The sequence below is a fragment of the Saccopteryx leptura genome, chromosome 3, assembly GCF_036850995.1.
Source record: "Saccopteryx leptura isolate mSacLep1 chromosome 3, mSacLep1_pri_phased_curated, whole genome shotgun sequence".
In the NCBI taxonomy this organism is placed as follows: domain Eukaryota; kingdom Metazoa; phylum Chordata; class Mammalia; order Chiroptera; family Emballonuridae; genus Saccopteryx; species Saccopteryx leptura.
In genome coordinates, this window is record NC_089505.1 from 30,424,833 (window position 1) to 30,452,512 (window position 27,680).

The 27,680-nt window shown below is 39.1% G+C and overlaps 1 protein-coding gene across 10 annotated transcripts in view; it reads right to left on the bottom strand.

Annotated features, from left to right (window-relative positions):
- Positions 1–27,680, bottom strand: part of EYA4 (EYA transcriptional coactivator and phosphatase 4) — a 299,771-nt gene that overhangs the window by 18,995 nt on the left and 253,096 nt on the right. For 6 of the 10 annotated variants that reach the window (XM_066373184.1, XM_066373192.1, XM_066373187.1 and 3 more), the window contains 4 exons: positions 25,932–26,115; positions 20,268–20,404; positions 18,601–18,684; positions 2,983–3,072 (listed from right to left, as the gene is read on the bottom strand). In XM_066373184.1, the coding sequence (XP_066229281.1) occupies positions 2,983–3,072; positions 18,601–18,684; positions 20,268–20,404; positions 25,932–26,115 (495 nt within the window). The remainder of the gene's footprint in view (positions 1–2,982; positions 3,073–18,600; positions 18,685–20,267; positions 20,405–25,931; positions 26,116–27,680) is intronic. The other 4 variants (XM_066373193.1, XM_066373189.1, XM_066373190.1 and 1 more) reach the window with 1 other exon arrangement.

Genomic DNA, 27,680 nt, shown 5'->3' on the forward strand with positions numbered 1-27,680 from the left:
CAGCGGTCTTCTCTCACTTTTGCGAGTCAGAACTCCCTGGTGCCTTCTTTTCTGGAAGTTATTCTAACTGAAATAACATTTTATTCAAACAGAGCATTCTCTTCTCAGGGGGAGTAGCCTGAGCATTTGCCTTCTCTGCAGTTGGGCAGGATGTAGTGAAGTGTCTATTAGGGGGGATTTAAATGTATATCTTCTAAGGAACTATGTGAAAGCAGCTGCTACTACACATGTTGCAGTATCTATTGAAGGATTTGAATCTCAAATTAGATTTTTTTGGGGTGAAGAAAAAGATACCTTGCGAGATTAAATACACAAGGAAGAAAAAAAACCATAATAGGCTAACGATGGAGTTACTCTCTTGAGGAATTCTCCTCTTTGTCAGAAACAAAAAATAGCTTAATACCAGTGATGAAGCCCAGGACAATCGTTACTGAGAGGAGGTTTACTGAAATGAAAGATTGGGGGAAATTAAAGCTGACTTTTGAAATCAGCAGCAGAAGGAGTGAACTGAAAGCTACTATTCAGATTTTATTAGTTTTAGTATTTATCTCACTTAAGTCAGTAATAAACATTTACTGACTGAATGTGTGTGTGTCTCTGTGTGTGTGTGTGTGTGTGTGTGTGTGCGCGCGCGCTTTAAGAATTCAATCGATTTCTATGCAAGAGATCCAATCATTCTTTTGATTAAGTAGAGTATTGCTGGATATTAAGTTCTAGTGTTGGCATCAAATAAAAGTTATCGCATTCTAAAACACAACTAAAAAGCTGTAATCATAGAAAGCAAGTCAGTATCAATTTTTCTCATTTAATATTTCTGGTAGAGATCCTGCTAGATATTTTAAAAATATAATTTATATACTATCTAATCCAAAATTAAAGTGCTTAAATCACCACAGCTGAGCACATGTTTCTGATATGCAAATACTCCTGTCAAGTTGCCAAAGGTATTTGCAAATTCATCACATGCTACTTTCACTTTCTCACTTCGGAGTTCTGTTAAAAGTTGGGTGGCAAATTTGTTCCATCTGTCTTCTAATGTATCAGTAAAATAGCTAATGGCTCATTCATTCCATTTATTTCTAGTAAAAAATAATTAATGAAATGAAATAAAACTGTAAAATTTGGATAAAAGTTCTTTTTTTTTTGTCTTTTACATGTTTGAAAGAACTAATAATCTTAGAATTCTCTTTTAGAATGAGGCTAATCCATTTTAACCAAGAGAAAAACCAACCTAAGAAGTTATCACTCTATATAAAAAATTCAAGTTCCAAAGAGGTTAAAATGTGTTTCCTATTATCATGTATATATGAAATCACTCTGTGCCCTAGACAGGGATCAGTAGCAAGATTACTTTAAATCAGGTTTTAGAGAGGTGATTATTATTTCTTACTATAAAACTGGAACACTTGCCTAGAAATACTAATCTTTCATATGTCCATTAAAGATTAAAAACACCTCTTTAAAGAGAAGTTATTTTATTATCCAGTGAAAGCAGTGAGTCACTGAAGAGAAAACAACAAAATGCTATTCTACACAGATTTCCCACATATACATTTATGGGGTATACTGAACAACACCAGTTTTGCTCTTATGTCTCAACTGTAACTGAAACTGAATTTGAGATCCTGTCAATTAAAAAACAACAACTCACTGAAGACACTGACACATTTGGTTGGCTTTTCTTCTCCCACACTGCTGTGAATTTCAGCATGGCATGGGGGGCAGAAGGATGTGCCTTAGATGCAGACAGACTCCAGAGTTTCAAATCCCAGTTCTACCACTGAGCTACCAGTTAACCTCATACATAATCTTTACGCTTGTAAACCCAACAATTCCTCTACAGGAACAATGTGGTCATCCTGGCCAGATAGCTCAGTTGTTCAGAGTGTCAGCCTGTGCACACAAGTTGCTGGTTCGATTCCGGTCAGGGCACATACAGGAACAGATCATTGTTCCTGACTCTTTCTCTTTCTCTCTGTTCCCTTCCTCTCTCTAAAATCAATAAATCTGGTGTGAATAAAAAAAATAATGTGGTACACATATTCATTCCAAAAGCTTGTTAATTAATTAATGGAAAGACCAATATAAAATGCCAAGAACAAGGTGAGGATTCACTAATAAAAATCTCCCTCTTTATTCATAATGTTATAGACAAATAATTTCATTCCACTGTGAAATCATGAGATACAGAAATAAATTTAAATATGACATTGAAAAAAAGAAAGCAAAATCTCTTTCAGCATAGCGGTGCTTGGCTAGGAAGTGCTCCCGCTCAGCGCCCTGGACACATGGTTCTGTCCAATTGTATTGTCGGACTGCCTAAGGGCTCAGTTCATCAGCACCCAGATTGGATACCTTATTACAGTACCTATTCAGCTATCATGAGGCTGTTTCCTGGATCCTTTCATTTTGGTATTGTTTTACTTTCTTTTCATTTGAGGTTGGAAACAGAAAGATAAATTAGAAAAAAAAAGAGAACATAAAAGCAGCCAAACCAGTTAGATGTGTGATTGTAATAGCTGGAGCCCTGGTTTGTCAGAAAAAGGAGAAACTGAGGAATGATAATGTTGTCTAAATTTAGGTGTCAGATTATCTGCAAAACATAATGACCTATGCTAGCACCATAAAGAGTGTTTCTGACTACTCTCCAGTGATTAACTTAAGGAGTATCCAGGTTTGTATCCTGGAAAAGCTAATGATGATTCCAAAGGTGCAAATGGGTTGTGTTTGAGACACTGGAAGAATGAAAAGCAGTGTAGAGGGCTATACAGTAATGCAACTGCAAGGCAATCTTCTGAGATATTTTTTCTAATTCTGTACCACGACCTATGTATAATTCATGGACTAAATTTAGCTTTTGTTTATATTTGTATATATATTTCTTCTCTTAAGCTAAATTTCTTTCAATTTCTGGTTTTACAGAAGCCATCTAAGAGTTTTCATAGGTGGATACAACTATTCTTGCCTTTTAAAAAGTCTTACCTCTAAATCATTAAAAAATAAGTGTGTATCAGCAAGATTAAAAATCATTTCTTCCATTCGGAGTCCAAGGGTTACAGCCATGGGGGGATCCTGAAAAGAAAATGCACATGCAATGAGGTAAAATTCAGTAACTTGAGTTATTAAAAATATTTAAGTCCGTGTTGTTGTAGTGATGGGGAGACTATGAATTTTCACCTGATTCAGAAAAATATCCAAATTCTCTGAAAAGGTACTTTTCCAAAAGGTTTACCTAAGATAGGAAAAATATACAGATGCATCTGTGAATTTATAGAAATTTATATACACATAAACATGACTTAGAATACATTTGCACAGAGAGCTGTATACGTTCACGAGAGGAAGATGGGGAAAGCAAGCTAGTCCACAGGGTTCAGTTTATATGTACTCTGTGGAAAGGCCTTTGGAGAAATGTAACTGGATGGAGCACTGCAGAATGGAACAGAGTTGTTAAAAAGAAAGGATGCCCTTTTAAGAAGGACGACAAATATGCCTGACCAGGGTGGTGCAGTGGATGGAGTGTGAGCCTGGGACACTGGGGACCCAGGTTCAAAACCTCGAGGTTGTTAGCTTGAGTGAGGGCTCACCAGCTTGAGCACGGGATCATAGACATGACTCCATGGTCGCTGGCTTGAGCCCAAAGGTCGCTGGCTTAAAGCCCAAGGTCGCTGGCTTGAGCAAAGTGTTAGTGGCTCGGCTGGCGCCTCCCAGTCAAGGCACATATGAGAAAGCAGTTAATGAACAACTAAAGTGCCTCAATGAAGAACTGATGCTCCCCATCTTTCTCCCTTCCTGTCTGTCTGTCCCTCTTTTCTCTCTCACTATAAATAAGTAAGTAAGTAAATAAATAAATAAATAAATAAATAAAATATTCACATTGAGAGGATAGTAGGTCTGTTGGATGTTTGCAGGACTTGAGTGGGCAATGTTATCTGGAGGTGGGATAAGAAGAGCTGGTTGAACATGGTGAAATCACCATTTAATGATGAATTTCTTTTTAATTGAAAGGCAATATTTGCCTGCATAAGTGTCTATTGCAGTCTAACCTGTATCTTTGACTAGGAATGAAGAGATAAGGGTCGAGGATAATGAGAGGAACATTATTAATTTGGTAAATGTAATCTAAGAAGAAAATATATCTACTTAGAATTTTAATAAAAGTAAAATGAGTAAAGAGTCAAAGTGACTTAGTTTTTGTTTACACAGAAATCAAGATACTACACAGGAGCAAGGGACTGAGCATCAATACCAGAGCTTGTACTTTACCATGATGACTAACTCCAGTTGAAAGCCTAGCACCAATGGGTGTCAGATTTTAAAAGTAAGGAGAGTTTAGGGGTGGGGCTAAGGAAGTAATTCATGCTTAAACATTGTGATTAAAATGATCAAAGTTGGAATGATCTCTAAAGAGAACTACTACAGGTGTGACCCTGAAGATACAGAAAATAGAAAACCTAGAAAGAACAAATCCTCAGGATTTGCAACCAGAATGAACCTAATGTTAGCGGGGAGAATATGGTTTTTAACAAAGTTGACAAGTCTAGAAGGATTCTATTGGTTTTGGCTGAGAAGTCGTTTTGGAAGACCTCAGAGGGTGATTTGGGTTGAGTGGCTGGGCCAGAAGCCAGATTGTAGGGATTTAAGGAGAGAGTACCAAACTTGTGTTTTTAATGTTCTAATAAATGGCATTTCAAGAAATGTATTTCAACTTGGGAAAATGTAATGCTAACTTGACATTAATTTATGATAAGGATATGCAACCCAGGTCAGGCCCAGCAGTATTCATATGCACCCTTGAACTTACTACAATTAGCAAGTAGAAGCCCCTCCACATTCTACATCTATGCTGCAACTACAAGCTTTTTCCCATACTTCTTTCCATAGCGATATGAAGCAAGCATCACCTCAATGTTCTTTACTGATTAAAACCTAGAGAATAGGAGTTGAGTGCTTAGCTAAGAAAAGAAAGAGGTCATTGAGGTGTGTTGAGCAAAGCTAAGACTTGATATGGGAGAAGAAATAGGACAATAACAATATGTTAAATGTCAACATAATTTTCTAATTATTTACATCTCTTCCTCAGAGACTTCTATGGATTTTATAGTGTGAAATTCTTCTGAAAAAGAGATGTTCATTGTTCACACATGTGATGGTGTCCTGGTCTCGTGTCCTTCAGTAAAAAAAAGCCTCTACTTTGACTCTACTGTTGGATTCAACTGTCTTCCAGTGACAGGATCACTTAGAGCAATATACTCAAAAATCAAATCAATTCCATTCTATCCAACAAATAGTCAATCAGCACAAGAACAAAAGTATAAAACGTCCATTTTGTCTCAAGGACGTTCAGAATTCAGAGGGGATCTCTGTATCCTTCAAGTACAAAAATTCTTCGTTTTTCTTATTTCTTTTAGTTGCTGTTCATGTTTTTGTTGTTGAAAGAAAATCTCTCTGAAGTTTGAATAGAAGTTTTAAAAATATATACTTGTCATTTTTCTATAAAAAAAAATTCCTCTTTCTCTTTGGGGGTGGGGGTTGGGTATGCTGAAGACACAGAAAGCTTGTAAATATTCTGTCTAGTCATGGGACCATGAACAAATGTCTACAAAAAATCAGGAAAAATCCAATGTAATTACAGCATGAAAACATATAATTCCATTAGTGACGCTCTATGCTACTGAGGAATGTTCAACTGATGCAAGACAATAAAAGTGAGCTCCACACCAGTCTAAACGTCTCTGATGGCGACTGCCCTAAAGACATCTATTTCAGAAGAGGATTCAGAGAGGAGAAGGGTTTCTTTCCTGAGGCGAGGTTGGTTAAATTCTCATCCCACGATTTGCCAGTTTCCTTTTTTTTTTTTTTAAGATTTAAATAAAATTACAGACTTTCTTTAATTCACATTCTTTGCATTTGCAGCCGAGATTTATGGGGATGGAAGGAACCATACTGCTCCTCTCTGATTGCGCTGCCCGTCAATTCCACGCTTCTGAAGTCCCTAACTCTGTATGCTACCCCAACGGTGACAGGAAAGTCCATGCAAAATGCATTTTGTGCATCTGATAAGCATGAAAACAAAGATAATTTTTAGAGAACTGACAAGAATGGTCTAACAAGTAAGCAGAGCGCATGATGTGATGAAAACTGTATCTGAGCGCTCAGCCGGAATGCAACCCCGCGGCCCTCGAAGGGGCTGTTCACTTGTTCCCCGAGCTATGGCGACTCGGCATCACATAATCCTACAGGGGCTGTTCACTTGTTCCCCGAGCTATGGCGACTCGGCATCACATAATCCTACAGGGGCTGTTCACTTGTTCCCCGAGCTATGGCGACTCGGCATCACATAATCCTACAGGGGCTGTTCACTTGTTCCCCGAGCTATGGCGACTCGGCATCACATACTCCTACTAGAGGCACGACTTCGCAAGCACATTGGCAAAATACCATTTGTAAACTGGGGAAGTTTAGGTTTGAGGTTTGCCGGAGTGTGAACCAGCTGTATTTTACTAAGGTTTGCAAAGAGTGAGGCTTATTGAAAGGGAGGTGTTTTGTCGGCCACGCCAAAGGCTGGGCACAGATGGGCTCAGGACAGTCATGCCACACAGGCCAAGGAAAACCATGTGCGTAAGAGGTAGTGATCTAGTTTCCACGAGGGTGTCTAGTGAGGGCTTGCTTTGAATGTCTGATTTTACTTTCTTTACCCCCATCTTACTAAGGCATTGGGACAGTTGATTCTAAGTCAGCAACTTATAGTATCACATCTTTCCAGCTAACAGACCCACAGATGTAGAATCCAAGAAAGATGAGCAGGCATTTGGTGGGGGTAGCCTTAGCGAGGTCTCTGTAATGTGGGGCTCCCCCTGCCTTCGCCAGACGACTGTGAACGAGCTGCCGGCGCCGGCAAGCCTGTGGTTTTATCAGACATTTGAGAGTTAAATATACCTCTGGGTTGAACCCAAGTTTTATACAGAGATGTTTGCTCATTTTCATTAGATGTTTGTAGAATTATGGGCGCCTTATGAATCAAGAATTACTGCCCCTTTTCAGTTTACCTGTAGGAGTGCTGAGTTTAGGGTTTGAAATAAAGTGATAGTGAAAACTTGGACAGAGGAAAAAAAGTGAGATAATAAAGGTACCAACAAGGTTTTGTGGGAGTTATGATGCATATTTTACATATAAAACAGTTCCAATAGGTTCAAAGTGTCTATGGCAGAGTTTAATATGGGACAAACTGAACTTCTGCCAACTCCGTGCACTGTTCTATTAAAATACTGAAACTACTCCCGAGACATCTGGGGTGTGTGTGCGCGTGTGTGTGTGTGTGTGTGTGTGTGTGTGTGTGTGAAGGAGGGAGAGAAAGAGAAGATGAAAAACCTGAATAACTCTTGGTCCTTAACAGTGTGATTCTAAGTTCGATATTACCAGCATATAACCAAGTCAAGTTCAAGTACGGCAGTTCTCTGAATCTAAATACTACCGTCTATCAGCCATGTTAGCACAGAGCATACATTGGAGCCAGACTGTCTGTCTAGGGGCCTCTGCCTTATACTGGGCCATCAGCTGGAATCCTTCCTCTAGGGACACAATATAAAAATATCTCAGGAGAGAAAACAATTATATCATTATGTGTTTAAAAAAAATAGAGGTTTTTTTTTTTAAGAGCTCAAGTCCTTGGAGCAGTTACTCCATTGAGGCCTGAAGCACACGTAGGCTTGTGCACACAGAGGCAGAGACGTGTTAGTTCACTACCAAAGAAGGAGGAGAAACTCGCTCCCCAAACCGAGGTGGAAATGGTGAGTGGTTTTATTAGGAAAATAAGCGCTTTTCACCAGTGACAGGAGATGAAGGTCAGTCACGAATCGGAAGGGAGATATAACAGCTGAGATGTTTGCCTATGACGGATAGGCAGTGGCCCTAAGAGTTCCCAGGGGGAATTGGAGAATGGTTTAAGGGACGTTCATTTATTTAGCGCATATTTATTGAGTGTCTTCTATGTGTCAGAAATATTCAAATTCTGGGCCAAGAGCAGAGAATCAAATAAGCCAAGTCCCTGCCCTTAACGGGTTTATGTTATCACTGGATGAGCTACCTGATAAACAAACAAAAAACCAAGCCAATATATAGTATTTTAGGTGGTGAAACAATCAGAGTGAGCAGAAGGAGGAAGCCACAGGCATGAGCGGTGATGGCTCATTTAAGGAAAGCCCAGGGAAGGCCATCCCCAGGAGGTGGCAGCTGGAGAGGGAACGAGCTGTGCCCAGACTCCCGGGGGTGGCAGAGACATGCGCACAGGTGGGAGTGATCTAGCGTGTGTGGGACAGTGTGAGGCAGAGGGACCCAGGTCAGGGAGGCAAAGGGAACCAGGTATTCCAAAGAACAGGGAGTGCTCAGCTGGGTCAAAGGCTGGTGAGAGGCCCCAGCAAGATGAACCTTAAGTGTGGCAGGATAAGGTCAGTCCTCAGACCTGCAGGAAGTCACCCAACTGGGAAGCTGGGGAAGGCGGGCCCAACAGGATTTCCGGGTGATGGGGCTGTTACAGCATGGACGGCGGTGACAGGAATAATCCAAAGGAGTGGGAAACTGGGGTCTCAGGAGCTATGGGGGTCATTGCAGGAGTAGATTTCTTGAATACATGAGAGGGTCTGGATCCAGGATAGGAGCAAAGGTGTAAAGAAAAGGCAGAGAACATGTTTATGATAAGAAGATGAAGTAATTATTTTAGTTGCTCGCTTTTGGTGATGGGGAGGAGCTTTGTGCAGAATTAAGAGGGGGCTTTGAAGCTATGAGAGGAGAGATGGTTTAAAATAATCAGCTGGGCCTGCCCTGTGGTGACATAGTAGCTAGAACGTTGACCTGGAATGCTGAGGTTGTGGGTTCAAATCCCCGGGCTTGCCTGGTAAAGGTACATACAAGAAGCAACTATGAGTTTATGCCTTCTGCTCCCCCTTGCACCTTTCTTTCTTTTTCTCCTCTCTAAAATAAATCTATAAAATCTTATAAAAAATAGAAAGAGAGGAATGAAGAAAGGAAGAAAGAAACAGAAAGAGAGAGAGGAAGGAAGGAAGGAAGGAAGGAAGGAAGGAAGGAAGGAAGGAAGGAAGGAAGGAAGGAAGGAAGGAAGGAAGGAAAAGAAAGAAAAAAGAATCAGCTGGAAGACCTAATTGAGCCAGGAGCGCTGTGTCCTACTTGAGATGGTGGCCACACTCAGCTGCTGAGGCAGAGGCAGAGAATACATCCACGAAACAACTGTAAAAATACGGAGGCTGTCAGACTTTGCATTCATTATTTTATGTGTACCATAGCCACTCTCTAGTCACCCTCTACTTCTCTAAACATTAAGCTCAGTGAATATCTTACATTATGGGATAACACAGATACAAATGTATTCAAATATCTTCAGAAAACATCCAATTTCCCCAACATCCAGATTTCCTTGAAATCAAATAAAATAGGTTACATTTATTGAATGTTTATTATGTGGTAGGCAACGTTCTGAGTTTTAATGCATTACTTGTTTAACTCTCCTAATCAAATTAATACTTTTATTATCCTCCTCACTTTAGAAAAAAGGTAACTGAGCCTTGAGAAAACTAAATAAACTCCCCTAAGGCACAAGCGTAGTAAGAGGTGAGCTCCATTTTGAACTGAGGTCATTTACCCTCCAAAGCCAGAATTCTCTAACCATTATGTCCAGAGAGATGGTAACCTGCCTGGTGTTAACAGTGCTGTTATGGGGAGCCTCCAATCCATGGTTCCAGCACTTGGTTAGTTATAATAACTCCCTATTAAATCATGTTGCTTTTCCTTAGTTGACATGCATCTAACTCAGTATTTATCTTCATGACTATTCTCTAATTTAAATTTTAGCTGGTGCTTTCATAAGTCTTTCTATATAACTATGTAGAAGTTGTTTAATATAAAAGTAACCAATTAATTGACCCCAAGGAACATAATTATCTCCCCAACACTGCTTTTATAGAAGGTTTCTACAGTGAGCAAGTCGTGTTGGGAGCTTGAATTTTAATTCGACAGTATAAGGTGACTGTCCACCATTCCTTCGGCCTCTTCCCTGCCTTGGGCTACTTCCTTCTATCCTTACAATGGAATAACTTTAGAGAATCATGGCTTCATAGCACAGGACACATTAATGCTCTAATATAAAACAAATCCCTAAAGCACAATTAATGTGGCTCCCTTCATCCCCTTGTTCCCAAATAAGGAATTACTGCAACTTATCAGGTAAAATAATACATTCAGTTAATCAGAGAATAGGAATGATCTCCATAAATTCTAACAGATGATGCCTGATTCCTGGTCTAATTTACAGTTCCTATTCTAGTTCTGCAGTGGTGACCCCTGTAGTGTCCATTGATGCTCGGGTGTCTGCAAAGTCCACCACCAGCTTCACAGGCAGCGGAATTCAGATACCGTCAACCCTCATGCTGAATGTCCAGAAACAACTCTACATGAGAGAAGAGCATGTTGTGTTGACAACTGAACACAGTCCAGAGTGATAACATTAGGAAGTTCCTTGGAAAATTTACAAAGTTATTTATTTATACATGGAAGTAAGATTTCCCTACCTGACGCAGATCCCTGCTGACTCTCAGTTCTTACCTTGGGTCATTCCTTGTTCACAACCTTCCAGCCACGCTACTCTTTATATTCCTGGAACTCAGACTGTGCCTGCCTCTGGGTCCGTCTGTGCCCTCCACCTGAGACACACCTCCCCACCTTCCCTTGCCCCCAGATGCACAACTAACTCCATCTTGTAACTCAGGTCTCAGTATTAATGTCATCTCCACAGTCATCCCCAAGTCACTCCATATTGTGGGTGGAGCGCAGAGCGCACTCCTAGCAGCTGTGGCTGATGAAATGCTGTGAGAATACTCCAGCTCCCAGAAGCCTCCTGGGCACACCCAGGAAGGAAGCTCGGCCGCTATAAAGAAGTGACTCAGCGCCAACCACGCAGCTCCCTGATCTTTTCAGCCATTGGCTTTGAGGAACATGCTGTAACACCCTATAGGATGAATCTGTGTATATAAGCTAGCTTACTTCCTGAATAAAGTGGATCTGTGTCACTGAATCTGGTCCTCAGAGTCAGGTCTTTGTGTCTCCGTTGTCCTCACCCCCGGGAGGACTTGTCCACCACACCATATGACCTACTTTTACTGTCTTTATAGCAGTTATTGTTATCTGAAATTTCATTTGCTTATAAGCTCCATGAGAGCAGGAAGCATGTCTGCTGTGTGTTATGTAAATATTTGTTAGATGAACACCTTCTGTCTGTAGAGCTCTAGTTCACCATCTCATACCTGGCTTGTGGTGACCTCGGATGCTCCCCAATGTCTTCTCTGTCCCCTTTGAATGACCCAGGGTCCCCAGCTTCACAAGATGGGCCTGATATAACCCTTATTTAGCTATTTCAATTATGACAAGATATTAATTTCTTACTAGCTAAAAGGCAATGCTAATTTCCTATTGATATTGAGAAAAATGTCAATGATCCAATGAGTTTTAAAAAACATAAATAATAATTTAATAAATAAAGTCATCTTAAGTTATTTTTCATGGAATTCAGTAAGTGTGTTTTCATTTTGATGGAAAAATATGCACCTAAAAACATTTTTATTTGTCTTAAATTGCCTTGAATAAAACATTATTTAATATGAGCAATTCTGTGGACGAGAAAGGGGTTCTATGAAAAGTAACCTGACATTGTGATCTGATCATACATTTTTAAGTGAGCAGGTCATGGTAGTCATGCCCCAGGCCTACAACTTCTTTACTAAAAGGCTTATCTTTGCCATAAAGCAAGCCCTGTTCATTGTTTCTGTGCATTTAGGCTAACACGCCTTTGAAATATACCCTTCTAGTACTCTCCTTCTAAAGCAGACCACCCTCTTAACTATTCTATAATCCAATGCCTGCCTTGCTCTCCCCCACCTTTTAAAATCTTCCTTAAATTCCCTTTGTCATCTCAAATGCATATAGACACTGAAAATTGTTACTCTCCGGAGCATTTGAGATCTTGTTCCCTGACAACTGTCATCAGTTTTTGCTCAAATAAACTCATAAAAATTCTCTACAGGTTTGGGTATTTCTTACGTTGAAAATTTCCACAGCCCCCCCCCCCTTCGAATAACAGAGAATAGTATAAAGGACAAAGACTTGTTATGAGACTGACATGATTTCTAATATATGTACCAGCATTCATCACTTTTGGCCTTAGTCAAGTTTCTTAAACCCCCGAAATCCAGGCTTCCTCATCCATAGAATTTAGATCATAATAAATCACAGCATAGTAATTATGAGAATTATGTGGGATAACATTTGTGAAAGTGACTAATAACAGTTATAGTATTTTCTTGAGTGTTAATTCACACCAGAGGTTCTACTAGGCCCTTGAAACATGTTTTCTCTATAGTTCTTATTCACTATAGATAGTACTGTTTTCATTTCACAAAAGTTGAGACTGAGGAAGTAAGAAAATTGGCCAGCAGCAGAAAGCTGTTTGCAATAGCACCGGGTTTTTTCAGTTAGGTTTACCTGACTCAGAGGCTCTCGTCCTTAACCACCATCCATCCCTATTGCTTGTGAAATGCCAAGCACCAGCTCTACCACGTGGTAGGTATTCTGTACATGTCAGTTTATTTTCCCCCTCACCTTCTAGTAGTGACCTTGATTCTTTTCCTAGGTCACACACCATGAGGCTCAAATATCTGTCTACCACACTTTATTTCACTGAACATTTCTTAAATTTTACCTATTGATGGAAAAATATCCCAATTCTTTTCCTAGGTCACACACCATGAGGCTCAAATATCTGTCTACCACACTTTATTTCACTGAACATTTCTTAAATTTTACCTATTGATGGAAAAATATCCCAATTCTCTGAGAAAAAGAGAATTAGAATTATTCCTACTGAAAGGAGAACTCACAAAACTGTCTACACAGTAAATCATTAATTGTCTTTACTCCTTTTAGGAAAGATCACTTATATATTGTGTTGATAGGAGATGGACGGTCTCTGCTGTGTGATATGCTGTTGTAGAAATCACATGAGTTTTGGGGTCAGCTAATCCAAGGACCCAACACTCATTTCTGCCACGGAGTAGCTGTGTGACTTTCACACATTTTACTCCCTCTCTGAGCCCATTCCTTCACATATAGATTGGAGAGAACAACCTACCCCTTAAAATTGTGACACGTATTGCCTGGCACAGGGTAAATATTAAACATTAGTTCCCTTCTTCCCCTCCCCCCTTTGCTCCACTCCTTTGGTAAACTTGGCTATTTTAAGTGTCTGAAAAACATAGAAAATGTGTCTATTTTGTTTCAAATAAAGCTTCTGAAAATACTTTGAAATAATGTAACTTGTATGTGAAATGAATGCTGCACATCCAGGTTGCCACATGAGGAAGTGGCAGTTTATTTCAGCGATGCAAGGGTGAGCACTCTGCTCTTGGAATGACTCTGACAGCCAGTTCATGAGTCACTCAAGAAGAGCAGCTTCATTTTTTCTAGTGATTTGCCTTCCTGGCCTGTTTATTGGCACCCTTTCTCATCCCAAATGGCAGTTTATGCTCAGTTATGGGATGAAAACTATTTTATGATACTTTTGACAAAAATAAAAATAGTGGGTCCTGGTTGGTTGGCTCAGTGGCAAGAGCATTGGCCCAGTGTGTGAAAGTCCCAGGTTTGATTCCCAGTCAGGGCACAGAGGAGAAGCAACCATCAGCTTCTCCACCTCTCCCCCTCCATTTCTCTCTCTCTCTCTCTCTCTCTCTCTTTCTCTCTCTCTCTCTCTGTCTCTCTTCCCCTCCTGCATCCATGGCTTGAAGAGTTTGAGCAAGTTGGCTCCAGGTGCTGAGGATGGCTCCATGGCCTTGCCTCAGGTGCTAAAATAGCTCTGTTTCGAGCAATGGAGCAGTGACTCCAGATGGGCAGAGTATACACAGATAGGGGTGAATCCCAGTCAGGGCACATGCGGGAGTTTGTCTCTGCCTCCCTGCCTCTCACTTAAAAAAAAGTAGCAAATAATGATAGTTTTACTTCTTCTTTTCCAATTTGGATGCCTTTTATTTCTTTTTCTTGTCTGATTGCTGTGGCTAGGACTTCCAGAACTATGTTGAATAAGAGTGGTGAAAGGGGGCACCCCTGCCTTGTTCCTGATCGGAAAGGAAGGTCATTGAGCTAAAGCCTGCCAGGCTTACATGCCTCTGCTGTGAGGAAACAGGGACACTGGAAGGTAGGCTTCCCCCTCGCTCCTCTAAAGGAAGGTTCAGTCTCTTCCAGCCCTGCTCCAGCCACCTATGACCTAACCTTTCCCAGAAAGCTGGGGTTTGCCACTGAAGGCTGAAGGTGCCCATGGCCATTGGCCCCATCTACGACACTGTGGACAAGCCTAGGGTATTTCTTCCAAGAAGCAGGTAAACTGATCTCATTTGCACAAGGGCCACTTAACTATGTTTTGCCTGAATAGTCAGGTTTTTTATTCTTCCCTCAAAGATCTCTGTTGTGGGTGTTGATAGTCCTATTTTCTGCTGCTTTGTTTAATATATAGTGTTTCCTTTATTCCTCCTACCTCAATGCCCCACTCATATTTCAGGCTGGGGCCTACTCCTAAATTAGAGCTCTCTTTCCCCCTTTTGCCAACTTCTATTATGAATCTACCTTTGCCACCCAGCTTAGTGTATCCCAAGGTTCTCTTTACCATGCCATAGTCGCAGAGCTCCAGGGAAAGGCAACCTGGTCTCATCTCTCCAGGCAGAGGAGAACAGAAGCTCCATATCCACGCATGCTGCAAATGGCTTTTCCAGTCTACCTGAATCATTACCAGCTAGAAGCAGCGGTCATTGGGACTTGGACATGAGCTGCAAAGTATAGAATGGTAACAACAATTCCAGTGCCATACGGACTTTTCCTGGATGTGGACTTTTCCTGGACTCCTGCTCCCTGTGACAGCTCCTAACAGACTGAACTGTGGTTGGGTTGCATTTTTCAGGGATCTGTCATGGTGATGGGGCCAACTTGGACTTGGTGAACATGTTAAGGACACTACTCTTTTATTAATTCTTGCTGTATTGGCCAAGAGTTTGCTTAAAGGCTTTTAATCACTGTAAAAAAAATAGAAGACTGGATAAAGAAGATGGGACACATATACACCATGGTATACTATTCAGCTAGAAGAAATGATGACATCGAATCACTTACAGCAGAATGGTGGAATCTTGATAATATTATGTGGAGTGAAATAAGTGAATCAGAAAAAAACAAGAACTGTAGGATTCCATACATTGGTGGGACATAAAAGCGAGATTAAGAGACATGGACAGGAGTGTGGTGGTTATGGGGGGGGGTGGGGGGGAGGGAGGGAGGGAGAGGGGGAGGGGGAGGGGTACAAAGAAAACTGGATAGAGGGTGACGGAGGTCGATCTCTCTGTGGGTGATGGGTATGCAACAGAACTAAATGACAAGATAACCTGGAAATGTTTTCTTTGAATATATGTACCCTGATTTATTGATGTCACCCCATTAAAATAAAAGTTTATTAAAAAAAAGATACTTTATGCAAATAAAAAAAGTAGCAATATTTGATTATGTTGCTTATTCAAATGATCTTAGTATTTCTAAAGATCAAAATTTCCACAAAAGAATAAAGGTTTGGAATCACAAGACATTTTAAAAATCTAAAGGTAACTGTAAAAAGATTAGTTCTACCACTGATCTGGCCAAATAGAAATGACACAGATATTTAGATATAGACGTCAATGGTGTCTATTTTGAAGGAAACTTTATTTGGATTCAAGGGTTTCAAGTTAGATTGTTTAGTTTAGACATTTATTTAACATGAAACTTAGCTGTACAAAAATACTGCAATCAGTTCAACAAGATTTACTATGTATTCCTCATAAGTCAAAACTATTCCAGAAGAAATGCTTTAAATTATGGTCTGGAAACATTTTAGATGGTGTACTCTATAAGTAATAGAATTTTGGCATGCACACCAAATTTATGTATAATTAACTTACTTTTAAATTATATACATATTGTTTAAATTATAATCATATGTAATATTTATGAAGTATGTTCATTATGTAAAGACAACAATAGAAACTGAAAGATACTTGTGTGTGTGACACACATACTGATACTTTCTTTCCTTATCTCAGTGAAGCTTCTTGTGCATTTCTAGTACATGTGGACATGTCCTGCTTTGAAGATCACTGTTTTAGATAATGATGATTGTGATAATGGGACTAAGACTCCTTCTAAATGTTCATTAAACAAAATTGTTACCTTTCTCATCAGTTTAGCAACATTGACTAACTATACTAAAAATAAAATGCAATGCAGATTCGCCAAGAGTGCAATTTAGGAGGAAATACATGAGCACCATTCATCATTGCTAGTCTAGAAGATAAAGTATAACTAACCTGCTAAAATTACATGTTGAGCTGACATGAGTCCCTATTAAATAATGTGACACTATAAATACATAGAAAGACACTTATGTAGGTGTGATATCTAAAGTACCCAAAGTCAGATACAACCTTGAAGCTGGTAATTGAAGGAGGGCCAATATTCTTTTTTTTAATTGGCTCTGGTTAGATTATGAGTCTCACAGAGTCAAAGATGCAAATGGTAAGTAATGACATGGTCAATTTTCCAGCTAAAAATCCTGTTGCGGTTGCATCAATCTTTGAAACACATACTCATATAGGTGTGCAACAGCACAGTTGTAAGAAGCTAGCTCACAATAAAAAAAATAGCCAGAGAGAAAGGAAGAGGAGTAATAAGACCATCTGTCTTTAAATATGAATGTGTGAGTGAGGTCTCAATTCATGTCCTCACTCGAAATTACAAAATATACTTTTATTCATAAATACAAAGGATCCATCAGATATAAGATTATTTCCTTATTCCAAATGGCATTCTATAGCAACATGTGGTGCAACAATACAATGCAAGCCACCAGATATATGAAAAGACGCTTATCTCCACTAGCTATTAGAGAAATGCAAATCAAAACTACAATGAGATACCACCTCACATCTGTTAGATTGGCTATTATCAAGACAGAATAAAAAGGGCTGGAGAGGCTGTGGAGAAAAAGGAACCCTCATTCACCGCTAGTGGAAATGCAAATTAGTACAACCATTATTGAAGAAAGTATGGTGGTTCCTCAAAAAACTAAGAATAGAACTAACATATAAGCCAGCAATCCTTCTACTGGGTATCTACCCCCAAAAATTGAAAACACTGGTACGTAAAGACATATGTACCCATGTTCATCTCAGCATTATTCACAGGGGCCAAGACATGGAAACAACCAAAGTGTCCTTTGATTGAGGACTTGATAAAGAAGATGTGATATATATCAGACACACACACACACACACACACACACACACATACACATACATACATACAATGGAATACTACTCAGTCATAAGAAATGATGACATAGTGCCATTTATGACAACATAGATGAACGTAGAGAACATTACACTGAGAGATATAAGTAAATCAGAGAAACCTAAGAACTGTATGATTTTACACATAGGTGGGATATAAAACTGAGACTCATGGACATAGATGAAAGTGAAACAGTTGGTTATCAGGGGGAGGGGAACATGGGGACATGGTGGACGAGGTGGGGGGAAGAGCCTAAGGAGGGACAAATATAAGGTGACAGAAAATGGTTTGACTTCGGGTGATGGGCATACAACATAATCAACAGTTCAAATGCTATAAAAATGTTTACTTGAAAGCTATGTACTCTTTTTTTTTTTTTTTTTTGTATTTTTCTGAAGCTGGAAACGGGGAGAGACAGTCAGACAGACTCCCGCATGCGCCCGACCGGGATCCACCCAGCTCGCCCACCAGGGGAGATGCTCTGCCCACCAGGGGGCAATGCTCTACCCCTCTGGGGCGTCGCTCTGCCGCGACCAGAGCCACTCTAGCGCCTGGGGCAGAGGCCAAGGAGCCATCCCCAGCGCCTGGGCCATCTTTGCTCCAATGGAGCCTTGGCTGCGGGAGGGAAAGAGAGACAGAGAGGAAGGAGGGGGGTGGGGGTGGAGAAGCAAATGGGCGCTTCTCCTATGTGCCCTGGCCAGGAATCGAATCATGGTCCCCCGCACGCCAGGCTGACGCTCTACCGCTGAGCCAACCGGCCAGGGCCAGCTATGTACTCTTATTGATCAATGTCACCGTGTTAAATTTAATTTTCTAAATAAAAATTTAAAAAGTTCCCTTATTAGAGGATAATATATAACTTTATAATGTTTAAAGTGCATCTCAAGTTACAAAAATTTTTTTTCTAAAATAATTACATCAGAGTAATAATCTTCTTGGGTTTTGATGTGGAAAATTCAAAGACATGAAGAAAAAAAAGAATGCAATTTTTTGGTAGTTTTGTAAAATTTGCCAAGTCACATTAAAACAAATAACAGGCCACTAAAAAGAAAGAATGAAGAGGATATTTGACACGCTTCAATAAAAACACTTACATGTATTTTTAAAAGGCTCTTGATTTTTGAACAAAATAAAACTCTAACAAGATTTCTGGGGAAAAAAAATTTCTTGATGCCTTACCTTGCCATATTTCTGGGCATAAGAACCTGTGAGCAGTGAGTGAAAAACAATGATGGTCTCATCCAAGTCCCAGACAAACACACGCTGAAGAAAAGACAAACATCAAGAGTGATCACATTCTAAAAGCAGAAATCTCTTTAAGTTTAAAAATCTTTTAAGGTTAAAAATCAGATATTCTAATTTGAATAAACTTATCCAAATATTTATTTGCAATTAATATCCCAAAAGACACATTTGGACTTTAGAATATAGACTCATGACATTTTGTAATACATCCAAACAATTAAAAATTTTAATATATTTAGAAGACTCGAAGAGATCCCTAAATAGATATTGCAAAGTGTGGACTCCTGAGTCAGCTTTTAGACCATCAGATGTGTTGTTTGGCTTGCCTAGTATTTGAAAGATTTCTAATTATTGATATACTTTTCAAGATTGGGATGATTTCCAACAACCTTAGGAGTTCTGACTGCAGTACAGAAATTGGAAGATATGGCGATACTGGCTGGTATTCCATGTGGCAGGGATGGGTGGTCCCCTTTTCAATGGGCCAATGCTCACTGCTCCCACAATAGTCTTGCTTCTGAGCCCAGCTCACCCACTGATTATCACCTGTGTCTGAACCTGCTATTGCTGTGCAGGTAAAGGAAATGATCTCTTCTGAAGGGCTGCAATGACTATTACTTAACTTCACTAAATCTGGAAATTTAATATTTTTTCTCTTTTTATTTGTATTTTTCTGAAGTTGGAAACAGGGAAGGCAGTCAGACAGACTCCTGCATGTGCCCGACCGGGATCCACCCGGCATGCCCACCAGGGGGCGATGCTCTGCCCATCTGGGGAGTTGCTCTGTTGCAACCAGGGCCATTCTAGCGCCTGAGGCAGAGGCCATAGAGCCATCCTCAGTGCCCAGGCCAACCTGGCTCCAATGGAGCCTTGGCTGCAGAAGGGGAAGAGAGAGACAGAGAGAAAGGAGAGGGGGAGGGGTGGAGAAGCAGATGGGCACCTCTCCTGTGTGCCCTGGCCGGGAATCGAACCTGGGATTCCTGCACGCCAGGCCAACGTTCTACCACTGAGCCAACCAGCCAGGGCCTAATATTTTTTCTTAATTAAAGTATGCAGTTGTTTAAGAAGTAACATATGTATTATGGTTAAGAACAGTTTTTCCTGATGCTCTGTAACAAAAATCAATCTGCTTTGTATGCACATATCTCAGAAGAGCTTTTAACAACAACAAAAAAAGGCACATAGAAATGTTTACTGATATAAAAATTTTAACCTATATCAAATGACTGAAATGTTTCCTATTTTCAGGAGATAATATTTCCTTTCCAAACAGATTAATTTTACTTTTTAAAATTAATGGACTCACATAAATATCTTTCATTATCTTAGTATTACCAAATGAAGTATTTCTCAGAAAATTATCCCTCAAGCAATGGCATTATTTTTAAAATTTGTTTGTTATTGTTTTTAATTTGGTCATTATAATGGATGAAATCTCACACTTGGCAGCTGTAAAATGCCTATTACAAAGTAGATCTACTCCCTTCATTTTATTTATACATATATATAAGAGCTTGAAACTTTGTGAAACAGTAAGTATAAACTATGTAGTCAATAAAAATCAAACATCTCATCACAGTCTTTGAGGATGGTTAGCATACCTCCAGGTCACTGTCGGGCGGTGGGGAGGGATTATTTTTCCGGCCTCTTCCTCGGGACTTGGACCCAGAGCTCCTGCACGTTCTCTCATCAAGGTCTTTAATGGGTGTGGAGGGACTCTGCACAGTGTCAAACTCTCCTATAAATAACAGAACAGGTCGAGAATAGCACTTCAGTTTTAGATCAGGTGTGAATCTTCATTATTAATTAACAAATCGTTATTCAACAGAGATCTCCTTAGGACCAAAAAAAAAAAAAAAAAGAAAGAAAAGAAAGAAGATTTATACTCCCAAATACCTAAAGTCCTAAGGCAGTCAAAAATTCCGTAGGTCAGACAAACACCTCCTCGGTTCAATCTCTGTGATCTATTATAACTGAATGCCTTTTATATTCCATATGCCTCCAACTTCCTGTTTCTACCCCCAACTCTATATTTATTTAAATTTAGATCTGTTCTCACCTCCTTACATCAGAGTTCAGACCATGAAATATCTTCGGGATCAATCCCATGTCTCCACCTGCAAACTTGACTCCTCAACCTCTCACCTCTTAGGGAACCCGACTCCATCAGTCACAATCTCTCATCCTGCCTGCAACCTCTTCCTTTTCTGGGAACCCACACAAGTTTAAAAGTCCTTCCCTTTGACCCTGCATTTTCATCTAGAAGCTATCTGCTTGCTAACTTACTTCTTCTTTTTTTTTTTTTTTTTTTAAGTAACATGTCTTAAAACAATAGTGCATACCAGGGCTGTCCAACAAAAACAGGAGCCACAAATTAACCACATACACACTTTAAAATTTCCTGGAGCCTCATTAGAAAAAAATGTAGAAAGAAACATGTATAATTAATTTTATTTGTTAACTGACAAATAAACTTCATCTAAAATATTCATTTGAACATGGAATCTATATGAAAAATTACCAGTGACATGTTTTACACTATTTTTTTTCATATTAAGGCCTGTGTATGGTTTCCACTTGCCGCAGACCTCAGTCTGTACTAGCCACACTGCACATGTTCAAGAGCCACATGTGGCCAGCAGCGACTGCCCTGAAGAGCACATCTCTCCCAACTTCCTGACATCCAATTTGTCATTACCTAGCTTCATTTCACCAGCACTCCAACACTTCTCTCCTGCAAAGTCTCCAATAGTTACACTGACAAGTGCAATAGAGAGATTCAACCCTTATCTTCCTGGATCTCCATGCTGGGTTTGGTCCTCTGAAACAGCAACTCCCCAGAACCATTATTTGGCAGCTGATATTCTGCCCTCTTCTCATTCTAAAATCTCTCTCACCAGTCCTTCTCTGCCTAGGACACAGGACTCCTTTTTCTTCTCCCATTCCTTACTGCCAACATTTAAGAATTCCATCCTTTGATCACTGTCTTACTCATGTCACGTCATCTGGGTGATCTGTTTAACCCTCTCATAGGTTAACCACCTTCTATGGGATGACCCACACATAAATCTGTACCTCCAACCAAGCTACATCCTAAGTTTCAGACTTTGTATCTAATTGATTTCTGCATGCCCTATGGATACCTGAAAATCTTCCATGTCTAAAGCCAATGGAGTAGCATATTATGAGGTGGGGAGCACTGAGCAGTAAATGTGTGTGTGTAGGGGGGTGTTAAGATAAACAAATGGAGGCAACAGTGAGGAGCAGCAGAACCCCACAAGTAACAAGAGGCAGATTTACTGTAAACTGCAAGCATTTTACTCAGTCTTTCTTAATCTGTTCTTTCCTACTTTCTCCCTTCCTCCCTCCCTATCTTCTTTCTTCCCTCCATCCCTCCCTCCCTTCTTCCTCCTTCCCTCTCTCTCTCCCCCTCCCTCCTTTCTCTCTCTCTCTTTCTTTCTATTAAAGCATGGATAATAGCAGCTACCTCTGAATTAATGATATTGATCTGATTTATATTTAATTGGATTTAAATCATATGCATGAAGTAAAAACTATGAGAGCCTGCTGGCAAAGTATTAAATTTAGGTTATACAATCTTTAAATATTAAGATGTTATCACTATCATGCTTTAATATAAAATTAACATAAAATAACTAGAAGGACAGCTGAACAGTTATTAATCTAAATAATCACGTCTGAACAAACTAGATAACATTTAGATAATATTTATTCTGAGATATTCTAAATAAGTAGTAATTTTACATAGCTGACTTGTAATCATTTATAATGGTTGTAACTTTTTTGGGGGAAACATTGAGCATGTTAGGACACAGCATCAAAAAATATGTCTTTGCTCCATATATTATTTGTTCTTAAAACACTGCTAGCACGGTACATTGTATGGGTCTCTGTGTCAGGGTAGGTAGCATAATAAACATTTCTTTAGTTATGTTGGAGAGGCTGTGGAGAAAAAGGAACCCTCATACACTGTTGGTGGGAATGTAAAGTAGTACAACCACTATGGAGGAAAGTATGGTGGTTCCTCAAAAAACTGCAAATAGAACTACCTTATGACCCAGCAATCCCTCTACTGGGTATATACCCCAAAACCTCAGAATCATTGATACGTAAAGACACATGTAGCCCCATGTTCATAGCAGCATTGTTCACAGTGGCCAAGACATGGAAACAACCAAAAAGCCCTTCAATAGAGGATTGGATAAAGAAGATGTGGCACATATACACTATGGAATACTACTCAGCCATAAGAAATGATGACATTAGATCATTTATAGCAAAATGGTGGGATCTTGATAACATTATACGGAGTGAAATAAGTAAATCAGAAAAAAACAAGAACTACATGATTCCATACATTGGTGGAACATAAAAACGAGACTAAGAGACATGGACAAGAGTGTGGTGGTTACCAGGGGTGGAGGGAGGGAGGATGCAGGAGGGAGGGAGGGAGAGATTTAGGGGGAGGGGGAGGGGCACAGAGAAAACTAGATAGTGGGTGACGGAGGACAATCTGACTCTGGGCGAGGGGTATGCAACATAATTTAATGACAAGATAACCTAGACATGTTTTTCTTTGAATATATGTACCCTGAATTATTAATGTCATCCCATTAACATTAATAAAAATTTATTAAAAAAAAAAAAAGAGTAATACAGACTTTATACAATTTATGTAAGTAAGAGCCAAAGAACTCATCAAAAGAAATTTGTAGTAAAAGAGCAGGTCCTGAAGAGGCCGAAGTTGTATCTGGGCTCCTATAGCAACCGACCAGGTAGAACTGTTCTGACCTCTATATTTTTGGAAGGTGCTGCTATCCTTTCTTTCTGATAAAAGGTAAAACCAGAAACTTGAGCTCAAATGGTCATTAAACATTTGTTAACAGTTCTTTTTTTTTTTTTTTAAAGAAGAAAGCTGTCAATTCCAGTGCCTCTGCCAAATTTCACTCAGGTAGTTTCACTAGGGCCCATTAATACGGCAGGTTGGGAAAATGTATATTGGCAGAGAAGCTAACTGTGCTTAGAGGATTTCTATCTAAATCCTCTTGTTAGCTTCAATGAAATGAATTAGCACTTTGCTTTCCTTCCTGTCTATAAGTGAAGTGCCATGAAGCTATGGAAAGTCTACTGAGTTCTGCTTAAGAAACTGGCTTCCTTTCAAAGAGTGATGTGATCTTACTATATCCCTTACTTTTCTGAAGCACTTGTAAAGTTTAATTAGCTAATGTATTGTAACGTTTGCCAAGATCTCACAGTAAAGGAAAATATTGTTACAAAAATACTAATTATATTAAATTTTAAAGATGCTTAAAATATTTTTAAAAGGTGGGGCTATAAACACATTCTTCTTTTAATGTGCTAATCAGTCATTGAACTTTCTGAATGCAAATCAAAATTATGATACACCTATGATAATTTTTATGTTAAAAGCAAAGAGAGATCTTTATAAAGATAATGAACTAAAACATCTGTTCTTAATCAGCATGGTAATGTTTTTTTTTTTTTTAAACACACTGTCAAACTACCTAATAAGGTAGAGTAATAACTGAATGCTATTTGCAATTTCCAGACGACATCAGTCATTACCAAATGCCTTAGGTATTTTCTTGGGCCAATACTATACGTGATTGAATAATTACCCTTTAATCAGTACACTGAAGAATAACTGTACCTTCTATGCTTTAAATATTTAGATCCAACTTTACTTTATCAGGGTTTATCTCTAAATCAAAATAACTAGCTGTCTCTTTGAGAACAGGAAGTAGGTTTCCCTTTAAAAAATGGGAGAAATTAACAGTCAATGATTTACAAAAAATTGTGGATTTAATTGTTAGGTCTCTAATTTAATTCCAAAATGCAAAACTGGTTAATGGAAATGGTTTTCATATCCTTAAACTAAATAGCTCAACTTTCACCAATAATAAAGAAAAATTTCCTAGTTATGCTTATTTTTATGATTGCCAGGTCTAAAAAGGCAAACTCAAACTTATCATTATCTTAACTGAAGTTCTGAGGTCACAGAATATCTTAAAAATCCAGACATGTCTTTGTTATGATTTTCGTAGTTGAAAGAATAATATAGTACAAGTAGAAATAATTTCATCCTTAAATTCAACAGAGAATCTCATAATCTCTGTATCTATCATATCTATAAAATCTTATATAATCCAAGGCCACAAAGATTTCTTCCATGGTTTCTTCTAGAAGTTTCATAGTTTTAGTTTTTTACATGCATTGTATATGGTATAAGTCAAGATTCTCATGCTTTTATTTTTGTCTGTTTGTTTGTTTTGGTATATGCATGTCTGATTGTCCTAGCGCCCCCTTTTAAACTATTAATTCTCCAATTCCCTTTGCACCTTTGCCAAAATTCCTATTTACACACACACACACACATACATACATACATATATATATATTTCTGGACCCTTTGTTCTAGTCCATTACTCCAAGTATGTGTCTTTTTGCCAACACCAAACATTCTTGATTACTGTTCTTTATAACAAGACTTGAAATCAGGCAATGCAAGCCCTCAGATTTTGTCCTTACTTTGCAAAATAATTTTGGCTATTTTAGTTCCTTTGCCTTTCCTTCTAATTTTTGAATTATCTTAATAATTTCTTCAAAAAGTCTTGCCAGAATTTTGACTGGGATTATGATGAATCTCTATTAAAGTAGCTTTTAACTTGAATACTTCAGCTGGATTAAATGTGTCAGCAAATACAATTCCAATTAGAAAACAGATAAGCTTCAGACAACAAAAAATACAACAAATTTTAAATATGTATGGATTAGACAAAGATATTAGACTACCTTATAAATTTTAGGAATGTAGGGAAAATTCACTCATTGGAAGTGCTGATGACTCTCAGTGCTAAAGGAAGCTATAAACTCTCTCAAGTGTAAAGGAAATATGACCAGTTATACCCAAAGAAGAGAATACTACAACTTTCAACTTTTCTATGTTGTCAAGATCATCACAAAATAATTCATCTAGCAAAAGGTCCACTGACCTTTTAATATCCTTTTATATTTATACGTACACTGCCACTTAAGATTAAAATCTCCTAACTGCATCACATCTAAAAGGAATGTTTTCTGAAATGCCAGGAGGTCATTTCATATAAGTGGGATGAGCACAGATTAAACAGCAGCATAATCGTCTGTGAGCTTTCAACCTTGTTTCTGAAATGTCCATTTTCTCCATATTATTAGACACAGCAAAACATACGAAAGTTTTTCACCTGGATGAAGATCTGTACCTGGTTGGCTAGTCAGTCCTGGGAGAGATTCCTGCAACTGATAGGTTGAGGTGGAGGACGAAGTGCCATCAGCTGTGTTATTTGATGTCATATAAGCTCCGTATGTCGATGCTGAGTAATACTGTGCATACTGGTTTTGGCCAAAGGCTGTGTAGGATGGATAATCCTGAAACAGTAATTGAGACATGTGTGTTTGTTAAGAGAAACTGCCCTCTAGTAGGCTTGAAAGAAAATCAAATCACTATGGTAAACGGTAAGATTAGTATTTGGCTCCATTTGTTTTGGAGCCCACAGCTTTGAGGTGATGTCAATGAGCAGAGACTCTTCTGTGGGCATCTTCTGCATGAACAATGTCCTGGACTCCCCCGCTGGCTGTTCAAATCAGATCCAATACACACATTTGAATCTGTCTAAAGGATGTGACATCTGATTCACTTTGCCCCTATAATTATTTATTCAAGGATTTAACATCATCAGGTCTTCTGCACTTGAGGAAAGAGGAAGAAGAAATAAGTGCTTATTCACAGCATCTGTTCTCATGCATCTTCTAACATCACCTGCAAGGGGGAGGTGTGACCACCCCTCCCAGCTTGCATGCACACCTCGCTCTGGGTCTGCATAATTGCGATTTTTATTTCCCTTCCAGGCTGCCCTGTAAAATTCTGTTTTCTTGGCAGGAAGAGTGAAAAAAGGAAGATGAATAAAAGATTTTCCTGCCCAGTCTCTCACAGGATAGATCCCCTCTGCGGCCCTGACTTGGAGTTTTTAGTGAGGTTTTCAAACATTTAATTTGCCTCATTTGTTACAGTGAGAAAAGAAAACATTGGATCAACTCCTCTTGACCTGCTGTTTATTAAAACACTTTAAGAACCTTAAAATGATTGAAATAATCCTTCAAATCCTTTTATATATTAAGACAATGAACAAGGATTTGTTGTGACAATTGGTGTTTAAAATATTTAGTACGTTTTAGCCCAAATTGTTGTTAATGACAAAAAAAGCCTTGGTCAGGATTAAGGTTCCCTCATACATGTTCCTAAGGGGGAAAAAAAATCCATGTTTGAGGAAATTTTATTTTAGCAATATATATATATATATATCACAAAGATATATAGATCTATATGTATACATATGTGTGTGCATGTGTGTGTATATATATACATATATATATATATATATAGAGAGAGAGAGAGAGAGAGAGACAGAGACAGAGACAGAGAGAGAGAAACAGAAAGGGACAGACAGATGAGAAGCATCAATTCTTTGTTGCAGCACATTAGTTGTTCATTGATTGCTTTCTCATAAGTGCCTTGACTGGGGGTGAGGGGGTCTATAGCCGAGCCAGAGGCCCCTTGCTCAAGACAGCAACCATGGGCTCAAGCCAGTGACCTTGGGCTTTGAGTCAGTGACCTTTGGCCTCAAGTCAGCGACCATGGGGTCATGTCTGTGATCCCACGCTCAAACCAGCAACTTCACACTCAAGCTGGTAAGCCTCGCTCAAACCAGATGAGCCCGTGCTCAAGTCGGCGACCTCAGGGTTTCAAACCTGGGTCCTCAGCATCCCAGGCCAATGCTCTATCCACTGTGCCACCACCTGGTCAGGCAGGAAATTCTTTGTATAAGTAAATAAGTGTATAAGCAAATATGATAAGAAAGGGTTAAGTAGTTCGGTAGAAAACTAAAATCCTATGTTAATTTCTAGATTTGATAGTCCCATTACAACCTGTGAGC